The sequence below is a fragment of the Cetorhinus maximus genome, chromosome 22 (genome assembly GCF_964194155.1).
Source record: "Cetorhinus maximus chromosome 22, sCetMax3.hap1.1, whole genome shotgun sequence".
NCBI lineage: Eukaryota > Metazoa > Chordata > Chondrichthyes > Lamniformes > Cetorhinidae > Cetorhinus > Cetorhinus maximus.
The window spans coordinates 75,656,402-75,671,564 of record NC_135900.1 but is presented as its reverse complement, the minus strand read 5'-3'; the positions used below and the strand labels follow the sequence as shown (position 1 = coordinate 75,671,564).

Genomic DNA, 15,163 nt, shown 5'->3' with positions numbered 1-15,163 from the left:
TTTCCTGAATTATGGGTTGTCTTGACATACAATTCCAGACACACATGCGGTAATCACCAGTCAAGACAACCTCTGCAGAATGTTTTACAATCTGTTCCAGCTACTATTGCTGTCTCCTTCCTGTCTCCCACTGTCTTATATCCTGGTGTTCTTTGTCTCCTGTTGCTTTCTGCTTCATTTTGCTATCTTTGGACTCCAATCTCTTCTTCCACTGCTCAGCTTCTGTTACTCTGCCTCCTGACTCCAGTTTCTGCTCCCGGTGCTCTGATTCCTGCTGTTGTTGGTCCCTGATTTTTAACTTCTGTTCTGGTGTATTGTGCCATTGGTAAATACATTTTCTTTCCGTTGTGTCCACAAGTGTTTTCTTATTGCAGGCATTGTACCAGAAAAGAAAAGTACACTGTTCAGACACAACACAAAACTTCACATCCTAAGCTTGCTAATAAACTCCTTGGACTTGAAAGCACCAAACCTGGCATTCTACTTGTTGGGTTATGAGCTGCGAAAGCCAGTGAATGCCACCAATCTGCAAGATCCAGGTAACTTCAACCTCACTCTTATTCCTCATACGTTTGCACTTTGGCAGAAATGTTCCTTTTCTCTATTTCAAAAAGGACTGTTAGAAAGCAGATTTTGTTTTGTCCTGCCATACACTTGCTGAAACACTGAACCTTGTCTTCCGTTTGGAAAGACCCACATAAGCAGCTGCGAACACGGTGATGAATACAGATATTCATAATTTAATAATACAAGGTAGCAGTGATGCAGCACCCCTCACAAGCAAGCAATTCCATCCCCTCCATTGCATTCACTGTTGCTCTCTGCATCTGCAGTCAAAACACCCTTCCTACAGCATTATGATTGAACAATAAGTTTGTGGAATGTTGGAAACTGTTTAAGTTTGTGTTAATATGATTTTGTTTTAATATAAATAAGGAGTTCTTGGTTGTCCACGGACCTGCCTTCACTCCGTTTTAAATATTCTTGAGAAGGGCACTGAAGGAAGGAATGGACCCCTCGCTGTCAAGGAGTCCCCACATTTAGCTGAGCTTTGCTATCAGGTAGGAATAACCTTTCCTTTCCCCTCACTGATTTGAGCAAAGTACTGAGGGGGTGGATTACTTGAATATGTTTTAGTGAGATGTAGCAATATGCAGTGGCCTTAGTTCTTTACTAACCCTTGGTACCATCTATTTCCCATTGAAACATGCTTTGGTCTCATATATTAAGATGGACAGATTTTTGTTAGGCAAGGGTATTAAGGGATAAGGAGCTAGGACAGGTAATTGGATTTGAAGGTGCAGATCAGCCATGATCTAATTGAATGGTGGAGCAATCTCAAAAGACTGAATGACATGTTCCTGTTCCCAGAATGACAGGATCCATTACCTCCAACTTTAGAGATGCAATTGGTATGGACACCCTGGGAAAGAGAAGGTGAAGATAGCATTCCTTTTTTATTTCAGGTTTCTATGGCTGAAGCTTTCCAGGTCGTACTTCTGAAAAGTGTGTGCCATTGTATCAACATAGGAAGTTGTTATGATCCCCATTGAGACTGATAACTTGTAAAAACATATGTGAATTTCCAGGGACTGACTGGAATGATCGCAAGTTTTAAAGTTTCAAATTTTTAAATTTTTACTTCAGCAAGCAAACTGAAAGCAACATTGTCTAACATTATTTGGTCAGCAGCTTATACTCTAAACTAAAGAACAATTTCTCGCATTTAACTTTTAAAAGAATCAAAAACCCCAAGCCACAGTTATACTTTGTCCGTTAAGTGGTCACTTTGTTCTCCTGGAACAAGTCCAAAGTTGTTCCCTATTCCCGAGGGCTTGCTTCCTTTTTTCTTTTCCAGCCAAGTAACTTCTGATTCCAGGACTGACTTTCATGGTGAGTGGTACCCTGGAAATTTCTCCCTCCAGCAAAAATGAGGCGAATCTTCCAGCCTCATTTAAATCCTCTCAAACTTGGTCTCTTCAGTCTGATTTTATTCTTGTCATCCGTGGGCATCACTGGCAAGGCCAGCATTTATTGCCCATCCCTAATTGCCCTTGATAAGGTGGTGGTGAGCCACTTTCTTGACCCACTGCAGTCCCTATGGTGTCGGTACACCCACAGTGCTGTTAGGGAGGGAGTTCCAGGATTTTGACCCAGTGACAGTGAAGAAACGGCAATGTGGTTCCAAGTCAGGATGGTGAGTGACTTGGAGGGGGAGTTGCAGATGGTGGTGTTCCCATTTATATGCAGCTTTTGACTTTCTAGGTTGTAGAGGTTGTGTGTTTGGAAGGTGCTGTTGAAGGAGCCTTGGTGAGCAGTGCATTTTGTAGATGGTACACACTGCTGCCACTGTGTGTCAGTGGTGGAGGGAGTGAATGTTTGTGGATGGGGTGCCAATCAAGCGGGCTGCTTTGTCCTGGCTGGTGTTGAGCTTCTAGAGTGTTGTGGGAGCTGCACTCCTCCAGACAAGTGGAGAGTATTCCATCACACTCCTGACTTTGCATGGTGAAGAAAAAGACACCATTTTTTCTGCTTCAGGTTCAGGACTGGCTACCTTTATCTCTTTTCTCTCTTCGCTTGCTCGCTGGCCTGTGACGCTCAAGGGTATCTTAAAACTGCAACCTGATATCAAAATGGTTTTCTATTGGGTTTTCCTTCCTAAAGCACATCCTCAGAGCACATGGGTCTTGTATGCAGATAGAACTTAGGAACTAGGAGCAGGAGTAGGCAATTCAGCCCCTCGAGCCTGCCCTGCCATTCATTACGATCATGGCTGATCTCATTTCGGCCTCAATTCCAATTTCCCACCCTCTCCCCATAACCTTTCAACCCGTTACTAATTAAAAATCTGTCTATCTCCTCCTTAAATTTATTCAGCGTCCCGGCATCCACTGCACTCTGAGGTAGTGAATTCCACAGATTCACAACCCTTTGAGAAAAGTAATTCCTCCTCATCTCTGATTTAAATCTACCACCCCTTAGCCTAAAACTATGGCCTCTCGTTCTAGAATGCCCCACAAGAGGAAACATCTGCTCCATGCCTACTTTGTCTATTCCCTTTAACATCTTATATACGTCAATTAGATCTCCTCTCATCCATCTAAACTCTAATGTTTGAAATGTAATGTATGGAAATGTTAATTAGCTATCCTCTAATCCACCCCCCTCCTCCCTCGCCCCCTCACCACTCTATTCTATCTTGGAGTTAAACATTTTAAAAATTATAACCATTTGTAAAGGCTGACATTTCGAATGTGAGACTTGGAAAGTAACGGCTTACCCACAGTCATCACAGGTACTCTTGCCATAATCCACAGGTGTCAACATCTTGTACCTTCTTCCGAGTAAAACATCCTGGGCCCCTTCCAACTTCAACAACCAAGCCCCACAAGCTCATTATGGGGCAGGATTCGGAGCAGGCCACATGAACTCCATCATTTCTTCATTGTACCCTAAATTAAAGAGAGTGTCCCAAAACATAGCAATCTTATAAACTTTATTTGTAACAGTATGGACAGGATCGTGCTCAGCTGTGACATCCTTCACACTTGAAAAGACCTCTGACACTCTGGGATCTAATGGGTGAGGTATTGGAGAGGGAATGGGTGCCTGTTTCAACCTTAATACAGCAAGAGTCAGCTCTTTCAGGGAACCAAGAAGGGAGAAAACCTGAAGAAGGTAGAATCTGTTACATTACTGCTGTAGTTTGGCTGCTTTGCTCACTAATGACAGGAACCACAAGCAAGGGCAGGCAGCAAAGAATAACCCTGCTTACCATGATAGCAGAGTGCATTTTGGGTGAAGTCCAAGCATCAGTGAAGACAATCAAAAAAACATTATGTTACAAGAGCAGATAAATTTTGGGATTGTGATCAACTGCTCAGTTTTGGCACCTGGTGGTATTTAAATTCCCGCTCTGTTATCACTCAAATTTTCTTGATAATTTGATACTGTTTCTCTTTGTTCTCTATCTAGTCCCCTTTTGTCAAAAATGATGATTTTTGTTAGAATAATCACAGAAGAAGGCCATTCGACCAGTTGAATCTATGCCAGCTCCCTGCAATATCAATCCAGCCTGTCCCACTTTCCTGCCCTTTGCCAGTAGAGCTGCAATTTTTTTTCACTTGAGGTGTTTATTCAGTTCTCTTTGAAAACCAAGGTGGAACCTGCCTCAGGCAGCACATTCCAGATCCCTAACCATTCACTGCATAAAAACTTTTTTTTACTCATGTCACCGTTGGTTATTTTGCCAGTCACCTTAAATCGCTGTCCTCTGGTTCTTCTGCCAATGGGAACAGTTTCTCTCTCTCTTTCTCTCTTCCCTACTCCAGACCACACAAGACTTTGATTTTTGATTTTCCAAGGCCTTCACATCCTTCCTAAAGTGTGTCCAGAATTGGGCACAATGTTCCAGTTGTTTGTGTTATCATGTCCACTGGTTTGTGTTTTGTATAAAGGTTATTCTTGTTGTAAATTTTGTCTGAGCTTTTAATGGAGAAATGTGCTGTACAGTCCCCTAATAGCCTAGTTTGTAAAGGTGCATCTTGTTGCAGAACTATACAAGCACTCAGTTAACTACTGCCCCCACCACCACCGCCCCTTGCCATTTCCACCTATGATCTTTAATCTGTGCTGAGTTACCACGAGCAAAGAAAATGGACCTTCTAATTGAAATTTTGTGGCTCCTGCACACATTTCTGGCCAGTCTCTGTGCAGGGCATCAAAGCTGAATCGATCGAATGACCATCACCTTTCTCTATATGGCTTATGCACGAAGACAGACCGCATGCGAGAGAGACCAGACGGCAACCAACCTGTAGGACCATAACCCATTGAGTTGGTATTGTTCTGGGAAGAGGAGAAAATGTTGCCCAAGTGACTTTGGATTTGGTCTTTATTTGCTAAAAGCAATTTTCAGTGCATTGAATGCAGAGTTATTGTATGCATTCACTCAAAGCAAAATAGTGTGGAATTCTTTCTCCTTGGTGCCAAATAGTCTCTCTCTCCCCTCCACTAGGTGATTTATCAGCTGTGTGCGTACTCGGACACCTCTGGACCAACCATGCGATACTTGAGGACAAGCCAGGATTTTCTCTTCTCTCAACTCCAGCATCTCCCCTTTGCAGTTAAAGGTAGAGGAGGATTTGAAGTCGTTCCTGTCTTCTCTCTTGTGCTTTCACTTTCAGTTTAACAAGTGTAAGTGTTTCCTCTCTGTCAGTTTTCCTTTCTCTCCCTCTGTCTTGTTTTTTCCCTATTTTCATTCTCTCCTGTTTGTGATTAAAAAAAGCTTCACAATCTATTCCAACGTTTACCCAATGGTCTCTCCTTTCACTGCTATCTTTGTGTCAAAATTAATTGTAACTTCATTCAAAGCTGGAAGAATTCCTCTCCGCAGGCCACGAAATCTCAGCCTTGAACCAGATGTCATGGCTGATGAAGACTGCTGGGATTGAACTGCGTGTGACATCTCTGAATCGGCAGCGTTCTCACACACAGCGCCTCCTCCATCTGCTCCTTGATGATGTGCCACTGCGATCTTACTCTGGTAAGTGTTTCTGAATGTGCCCGGGAATCAGAATAATGGAGCACGGAAGAAAACTGGCCGCTGTCTGTTGTAGTTCTTTAAAGAATTATGCAATTAATCCAACTTCCCTGCTGTTATCCAGAGCCCTGCTGTTTTGTCCACCTTTAATATATATCCAATTCCCTTTTTAAAAAAAAAGTTACTATTGAATCAATTCCCACCACCCTTTAGCCACTGCATCCCACATCATCATAACTCTTGAGTTAAAAAATTCCTCATTTCCCCTTGGATCCTATTATCTTATGCTCTCCTGCCAGTGGAAACATTTTCTCCTTATTTAGTCTATTCAAACACTTAACATCTTTGAACACCTCTATTAAACGCCCCTTTAACATTCTCTGCTCTAGGTTTCTTAATATTGATTACACTTTTGCTCGTTTCTTGTTTGAGGATCACTGAAAGCTGTTTGGTTTCAGTGAATCAAGACAATTTGAAGTGACCCTCAGCCATTGTTCTTGTAGTTTCACTGCACTCACTCCTAGGGTGCTACCAGTGCCCCTGAACCCTACACTGAGTGTATTGCCAAGCTTGATGTGGAGATGTCACCCTTGTGTTTATGAGCTTTTGAATTTAGGTAGTCCTGTTCACCTAATCACATAGAAATCATGGGCCCTGTGGAAGCTCAAAAGCTAACGTGGACCTGAGCTATATGGACCAGGGTTGCTGAGCTAGTTAATTTTGGAACGACCGGTAGTGATGGAAGGAGTGGGTTGTCTACAATTGGCCTCAGTTTGAAGGAGGAAAGAATTGATCATTGTACTAATCACCATCTCTGACTCCTATCCACATGGAATAGTTGGGTGAAGAAAGGATTGAGGATGCTTGAGATAGGGTAGTGATGCCAATGACGTACCTTGAAACTATTTTGGGGATCAGTGGAGAGGAGCAAATGCCCACGATAAAAGTTAAATGAAGACTAGAAATTTTCACCTTTCGTTGAAGTGTGCCAAATGTTTCTAGTGAAGCTCATCAATTTTTTAAAAATTCATTTACGGGATATGGACTTCGCTGGCTGGGCCAGCATTTAATGCCCACCCCTAATTGCCCTTGAGAAGATGGTGGTGAGCTGCCTTCTTGAACCACTGCAGACCCTGTGGTGTCGGTACACCCACAGTGCTGTTAGGGAGGGAGTTCTGATCACTCTGATCTTTTTTCCTATTTCCACCATCTGCATTATTTTGCTTCAACAGAAAGTTGCTCCAAAGAACACTTATTTTTGCTTTTCATTGCCTTTCATCTGTTGTTTGCTTGGTATTGAATAGAGATACCTTTTAGCTGTACAGCATAGACAAAGTCAAAATCTGCACTTGGTCCTCCCAAGAGAAGCTATTGCATAAGAATTCCCCAGAGCAACTGCCTCAAAACAACTAAAGATAGACAAGAATTAGCCTTGCAGCATCACCCACATCCTAAGAGTAGATAATATGCTCTGATCAAGGAATCAAACTTTCACTCCTTCATAAAAAGAGCTGAGTACTTTAGCAGGTCTAGGATAGAAGGCTGTGATGTTTACAGAAACAACAATCCTCCTAAGTGGTCTATTTTGAGCCACGCCCCTAACCCCTCACTGTTGAATTGGGCTACTTCATGAGCTACCTAAAACTGTTCATTAATGTTATGTGATTTACAAAAAGTGTTGTTTTCTGGTTCATGTTGGTGCTGCCTTTATCCACCAGTTGATGCAGAGGGAAGCCTTGAAGAAGAAACAAGAAACGTCAGTGGGTTTCTACACTTTGACACCACCTCTAAAGGTATTTGCATCTCCTAAGTGTCTGGCTCCACTTGTGCTTTGAGATCTACACACTTGGTTAGGGAGAAGAGGAAATTAAATGAATATTTAGCAGATTGCATGATATGGGAACGCGCATCAGTGTTTGCAGGCTTATTTAGTGTATTGGTACCAATGCGCAATAGGAATAATCACGTTTAAAACAATGCATTTTGGTATGTGGTACTTTGTGTGATTACTCACGCCATTACCAGGACCCATCAGTATTGCTCTGGTGTTAGTGAGCTCAAGATACTCTTGCCAGACACAAACCATGTTAGGAAAGGCAAAGTTTGCTGTGGGGGCTGGTGGGGGGTGTGCGCGGTAGAGTAGTACATAACTCATTTGGGCTCTTGAGTGCTCATGTCGGCGCTGGCCTTGATGCTCTAGCCATGCTTTTTTGGTTTGTGCCAGTGAGTTGCTGACCTCAGCCCTACTGTCCAGGGCATGTCCTGACCCCCAGCAATGCAGGACAGTATGTTGCATGATTTGGAGGGGAATTGCAGGCGGTGGCTTTCTATTGAGCCTCCTGCCTTGTCCTTCTAGGTAGTAGAGATAATTTTTAGGAGTGAGTTGTAAGGCTAGAAGAAGAACTGAATCGATAGTGGATCACGAATGAAGAAAATAGTGCTGAAGTCTTGGCATGGGACTGGCAAAAAATGAAATGCTGGCAGCACCAGCATTCTCCCAGCTCTACATGTTGTAATCTTGTAAGTTCTTTTTGAATGAGGTATCACCAACATCAATGAAGTTATTTTACCTTGTTTATATCCTTATCAGATGTCTCATGTTCCTGTTCATACTTCAGTAGAACTTGCAAAGAAAAGCTTTTTGAGTATCTAAAAATTAATCCACCTGGTTAGCAATTTTCAGCAATCAATTGCTGGGTAACAGTTTTTTCCAACAAGTATTCTCCTATTGATATGGTTGAAATGGAGTACAGTGGGAGAGTGTTGGTGATTTGAACTATGATGGTCTGTGAAATCTGATTATCCCAGGATGTTCCTGGAATGCAAAGGTAACCCCAGCTTCTTCCCTCGACTAAAGCCATCTTAAGCTGGTCTCCCCTGCCGCCTCCACCCTCGCCTTCAACAAGTGCGAGGAGTTCATGCATTTCTTTGGATGGTCTCAATTTTACTGACATTCAGCTACCTCTGCCTCTTCCCTCCCTTCCCTGGTCCATTTGGCCCCAGGCTTGCTGTAAGACAACCAATCTCCACCGCACGCCCCCGCTCCCCCACCCTAGCCACAAGCTTGCATTTTTCTCAGGTTACTCTTTTATCTGTCCTCTCCAAACTCACCTTGCCCATGAGACCCAGCTCCTAGGAACATAGGAACAGGAGTAGGTTACTTGGCCTCTGAAGCACCTTCTGCCTTTCAGTGAGGTGATGGCTGAAAGAGGCCTAACTCCATATACCCACCTTTGCTCCATAGCTCTTAACACCTTTGGTTAACAAAAATTCATCAATCTCAGATTAAATTGTTTGTTTTAAAACAAACATCAGTTATTGTTTGTGGAAAAGTTCCAAACTTCTACAACTCTTGGCTTGAAGAAGGGTTTCCTAATTCATTCCTGAAAGTTCTGGCTCTAATTTGTCATCTGAGAACCATAGCCCTAAAGCCCTTAACCAGTGGAAATAGTTTCTCCCTACCTGTTCCTTTTAACACCTTGAAAAACTTTGATCAAATCATCCCTTAATCTGTTAAATTCCAGAGAATACAACACTAGTTTGTTTAATCTCCTTATAGCTTTATTCTCGGAATTCAGGTATCATTTGAGTAAATCTGTGTGCCCTCCTTCCAAGGGCCAATATATCTTTCCTAGGGTATGGTACTATAATGCAGCTGTGGTCTAACCAAAGCTTTGTTTAGCTGAAACTTGATTTCTACCCTCTTGGAAAAAGAAGTCAGCATGCCATTAACCTTTAGGTTATTTGAGTACCTATTCATGACCTCCTAAATTTCTTTGGACCTCCACTGTGTTTTGTTTTTCACCATATTGAAAGTATTTTGGGTCTGAAATGGACGAGTTGACATTTGCCAGTTTTGTCCATTTATTTTATCTATCAATTTCACTTTGTAATCTTACACTTCCAGCTACACTGCTTAAAATTCTGCCTATCTTTGTGTCATTGGCACTTTTTGTTCTCTCAACCCTATTCCCACCCCAACTCTTGACCACCTAACTTTCCTTTCTGGCTTCTGTATTAACTGATGTTAACAGTTTTCTCTCCTTGCTTTCTGCCCCTCCCTCATTCAAGCCTGCCATCATCACCCCACACAAATAAAAAACAGCCCTTTACCCCTCCATCCTTGTAAACTACTGCTCCATCTCCAATCTTCCTTTCCTCTCCAAAGCCCTTGAACATGTTGTCACCTCTCAAATTTGTACCCATCTTTTCCAGAATTCAATGTTTGAATTCGTCTAGCCAGGGCTTCTGCCCCTGCCACAGGACCAAAACAGCACCCAAATAAACATCCTATGTCACTGTGACAAAAGTAAATTCTGCCTGCTTGTCCTTGACTTGTCTGCAGACTTTGACGCAGTTGATAATATTCTCATCCATTGTCTCTCCGCCGTTGTTCAGCTAGGTGAGATTGCACTCTCCTTGTTACATTATTTATATATCTAGTCTTAGCCAGAGAATTGTCTGTAATGGCTTCTCTTCCTGCTTCTGCATGGTTACCTCTGCTGTCTCCTATTTCTCATCTACATGCTGCCCCTCAGCAACATCATCTGAAAACATGTTGGTTTTCACGCGTACAGTGATGACACTCAACTCTGCCTAACCACCACTCCAATGTCTCTAATTGATCAGACTGCTCGTCCACCACTTAGTACTAGATGAGCAGAAGGTTTCCCCCAATTAAATATATAATGGTTGGAGTCATATCTAGCACAAAGGAAGGTGGCTGTGGTTGTTGGAGGTCAGTCATCTCAGTTCTAGGACATCACTGCAGAAGTTCCTCAGGGTAGTGTCCTAGGCCCAACCGTCTTCAGCTGCTTCATCAATGACCTTCCTTCCATCATAAAGTCAGAAGTGGGAATGTTCGCTGTCGATTGCACAATGTTCAGCACCACTTGTGACTACTCACATACTGAAGCAGTTCATGTCCAAATGCAGCAAGACCTGGACAATATCCAGGCTTGGGCTGACAAGTGGCAAGTAACATTCGTGCCACACAAGTGCCAGGCAATGACCATTTCCAACAAGAGAGAATCTCACCATCACCCCTTAACATTCAATGGCATTACAATTGCTGAATCCCCCACTATCAACATCCTGGAGGTTACCATTGACCAGAAACTGAACTGGAATTAGCTATACAAATATTGAACTAGCTACATAAATACTGTGGCTACAAGAGCAGGTCAGAGGCTAGGAATTCTGCATGAGTAACACACCACCTGACTCCCCAAAGCCTGTCCACCATCTATAAGGCACAAGTCAGGAGTGAGATGGAATACTCTCCACTTGCCTGACTGAGTGCAGCTCCCATAACACTCGAGAAGCTTGACACCATCCAGGACAAAGCAGCCCACTTGACTCCATTCTCAAACATTTACTCCCTCCACTGACTACATCTACAAGATGCGCTACAGGAACTCACCAAGGCTCCTTAGACAGCTAATGTGGTTCCGCTATTTAAGAAGGGTTGTAGAGATAAGCCAGGGAACTACAGGCCAGTGAATCTCACGTCAGCAGTAGGGAAACTATTGGAGAAAATTCTGAAGGAGAAAATCTATCTCCACTTGGAGAGGCAAGGTTTGATCAGGGATAGTCAGCATGGCTTTGTCAGAGGGAGGTCATGCCTAACAAATCTGATTGAATTTTTTGAGGAGGTGACCAGGTGTGTAGATGAGGGTAGTGAAGTTGATGTAGTTTATATGGATTTCAGCAAAGTCTTTGACAAGGTCTCATATGGGAGACTTATAAAGAAGGCAAATGCACATGGGATACAAGGTAATTTGATAAGGTGGATTCAAAATTGGCTTAGTTGTAGGAGACAGAGGGTGATGACAGAAGGATGCTTTAGTGACTGGAAGCCAGTGTCTAGTGGCATACCACAGAGACCTGTGCTGGGTCCCCTATTATTTGTCATTTATATAAACGACATAGATGAGTATGTGGGAGGGGTGGGATTAGTAAGTTTGCGGATGACACAAAGATTGGCCGGGTGGTTAACAGTGAGGTTGAGTGTCTTGGGCTACAGGAAGATATAGACGGGATGGTCAAATGGGCAGATAAGTGGCAGATGGAATTTAACCCTGAAAAGTGTGAGGTGATACACTTTGGAAGGAGTAATTTGACAAGGAAGCATTCAATGAACGGCATGACACTAGGAAGTTCTGAGGAGCAAAGGGACCTTGGCGTTCGTGTCCATAGATCTCTGAAGGTGGAGGAGCACGTTAGTGGGGTGGTGAAAAAGGCATATGGGACACTTGTCTTTATCGATCGAGGCATAGATTACAAAAGTAGGGAGGTCATGTTGGAGTTGTATAGAACCTTGGTGAGGCCACAGCTGGAGTACTGTGTGCAGTTCTGGTCTCCACATTATAGGAAGGATGTGATTGCACTGGAGGGGGTGCAGAGGGGATTCACCAGGATGTTGCCTGGGATGAAACATTTAAGTTATGAAGAGAGGTTGGATAGACTTGGATTGTTTTTGTTGGAGCAGAAAAGACTGAGGAGCGACCTGTTCGAGGTGTACAAGATTATGAGGGGCATGGACAGGGTGGATAGGGAGCAGCTGTTCCCCTTAGTTGAAGGGTCAGTCACAAGGGGACATAAGTTCAAGGTGGGGGCAGGAGGTTTACTGAGGATGTGAGGAAACACTTTTATACCCAGAGGGTGGTGACGGTCTGGAATGCACTGCCTGGGAGGGTGGTGGAGGCGGGTTGCCTCACATCCTTTAAAAAGTACCTGGATGAGCACTTGGTACGTCATAACATTCAAGGCCACGGGCCAAGTGCTGGTAAATGGGATTAGATAGGTAGGTCAGGTGTTTCTCACGTGTCGGTGCAGACTCGATGGGCCGAAGGGCCTGTTCTGCACTGAGAGATTCTGTGAACTTCCAAACCCACAACCACTACCATCTAGGACAGAGACAGCAGATAGATGGAAACACCACCACCTGGAACTTCTGCTTAAGCCATTCACCATCCTGACTTGGAAATATATCACTGTTCCTTCATGGTCGCTGGATCAAAATCCTGGAACTCCCTCCCTAACAGCACTGTGGGTGTACCTACACCACATGGACTACAGCGGTTCAAGAAGGCGGCTCACCACCACCTTCTCAAGGGCAATTAAAGATGGGCAATCAATGCTGGCCCAGCCAGTGATGCCCACATCCCATGAATGAATATAAATAAAAAAATAAATATTGGAAAGACAAAAGTCATTGTTTTCAACCCCCACCACAAACTGTTCCCTAGCTACAGACCTAATCTCTCTTGCTATTAGCTCTGTGAGGCTGAACCAGTCTCTTTGTAACCTTGGTGTTATTTTTGACCCGAATGCTGAGCTACCAGCCACATATCTGTGCCGTCACTATGACTGCCTATTTCCGCTTCTGTAACATCACTGTAGTTCTCCCTTGCCTCAGCTGACCTGCTGAAACCCTCCTCCATGCTTTTGTTGCCTCTGGACTGTTCTACTACATTCCTGGCTGGCCCCCAAGGGAGAGAAGGTGGTATAGTGGTAATGTCGCTGGACTAGTAACCCAGAGATCCAGGCTAATGCTCTGAGGACATGGGTTTGAATTTGAATTCAGTTATTAAATCTGGAATATAAAGATAGTCTCAGCAATAGTGACCATGAAACTATCATCATTTGTCGCAAAAATCCATCCAGTTCACTAATGTCCTTTAGGGGAGGAAATCCTTACCTGGTCTGGACTATGTGACTCTAGACCCACAGCAATGTGGTTGACTCTTAACTGCCCTTTGAAATGACTGAGCAAGGCCAGTTCAATGGCAATTAGGGATGGGCAACAAATACTGGCTTTGCCAGTGACATCCACATCCATGAAAGAATTTTTTTTTAAATCCCACGTTCTATCCGCTGTAAATTTGAGGTCTTCCGAAACTCTGCTGCCTGTCTCCTAACTCGCACCAGATTCCATTCACTCATCATTCCTGTGTTTGCTGATCTACACTGGCTGCTTGTTAAACAATGTCTCTTTTAAAACTCTCATCCTTGTTTTTAAAACCCTTGTTTTTAAAACATGGCCTTGTCGCCCTCCCTATCTCAAATCTCCTGCCACCTTACAACCCTCTGAGGATGTCTGCGCTGCTTTAATTCTGCCCTCTTCAGCATCCGTAATTTCCATCGCTCCACCATTGGCAGCTGTGCCTTCAGCTGCCTGGGCCCCAAGCCCTAGAATGCTCTCCCTAAACCCCTCCACCTTGTTTTCCACCTTTAGAACTCTCCTTAAAACATATCAAGCTTTTGATCGTCTGCCCTTCTACCTCCTTGGGACATTTTATTATGCTAAAGGGGTTAGATAAATGCAAGTCGTTGTTGTAGATTTAGGCAGTCAATAATATTTTAAAATGCCGTTTCCTGTGAGTTTTGATATATGTTGCTTTTGATCTAGTACGTCGAAAGATCCTGAGTATTCTAGATTCAATTGACTTTCGCCAAGAGTCCCCAGAAGAGCTTCATTTGGATTTCTTTGATCGTACCCAGATTGAACAAGTTATCTCTAACTGTGAGCACAAGAACCAACAGGGCCAGACTGTCTGCAATGTGAAGGTAACTGATGTCTGAGTACAGCCTTGCATTAGCGCTTTTTTTAGCCCTCCCCTCCTGCTCCCGTATCCACATTCAATCTATTTCCTGTCCGTACCACACTGCCACTAAATGTTTCAATTTTTAAAAAAAGTTTCTAGTATTCCTTCCGTTTGCATTTCCACTATGTCTGGAATTCAGCCCTATTGTATTCCCTTTACCTCATAGCCCCTTCCCTAGCATAGCCTCTATTCCAACCGAGTCCTTATCATGCGTTCCTTCTATCTTGTGTCCATTCTTCCTGTTCATACTATCTCTACTATTCGCTCTCCTAGCACCCTTCTCAGATCTCCAGCTCTCTTTCCCCCCTGTATTGACTGTATATTTAGTGCCCCTCCCCTTGCCAACAGTTGAACGTTCTTTGCCTTTGGCAGCAGTTTAATGTTCCATCCTCACAGAATCAGGAAGACAATGGCGTAGTTGGACTAGTCATCCAAAGACCCAGGATAATGCTCTGGGGACCCGGGTTCAAATCCCACCACGGCAGATGTTGGAATTTGAATTCAATAAAAATCTGGAATTAAAAGTCTAATCATGACCATGAAACCATTGTCGATTGTTGTAAAAGCCTATCTGGTTCATTAATGTCCTTTAGGGAAGGAAATCTGTTGTCCTTACTTGGTCTGGCCTAAATGTGACACCAGATCCACAGCATTGTGGTTGACTCTTAAATGCCCTCTGAAATTGCCTAGTAAGCCACTCAGTTGTAACAAACCACTACAAAGTCTCAAAAAAGGAATGAAACTGGACGGACCACCTGGCATCAACCGAGGCACCGGAAATGACCACTGCATACCCAGCCCTGCCAATCCTGCCAATTCCTCCTTACTAACATCTGGGGGCAAGTGCCAAAATTGGGAGAGCAACGTAGTCATCCTCACAGAATTATAATTTAGAGATAATGGCCCAGAAACCACCATCACCATCCCAGAGTATGTCCTGCCCCACCGGCAGCACAGACCCAGCAGAGGTGGCGGCACAGTGGTATACAGTAGGGAGGGAGTTGCCTTGGGA

General features: G+C 43.7%; 1 protein-coding gene across 1 annotated transcript in view; it reads left to right on the top strand.

The window, feature by feature from the left end:
* The window catches only part of nup205 (nucleoporin 205), a 106,718-nt gene that overhangs the window by 52,866 nt on the left and 38,689 nt on the right, over positions 1 to 15,163 (top strand). The window contains exons 21-26 of the mRNA XM_078568534.1: positions 375 to 539; positions 937 to 1,061; positions 5,018 to 5,132; positions 5,396 to 5,545; positions 7,261 to 7,335; positions 13,956 to 14,113. Of these exons, the coding sequence (XP_078424660.1) occupies positions 375 to 539; positions 937 to 1,061; positions 5,018 to 5,132; positions 5,396 to 5,545; positions 7,261 to 7,335; positions 13,956 to 14,113 (788 nt within the window). The remainder of the gene's footprint in view (positions 1 to 374; positions 540 to 936; positions 1,062 to 5,017; positions 5,133 to 5,395; positions 5,546 to 7,260; positions 7,336 to 13,955; positions 14,114 to 15,163) is intronic.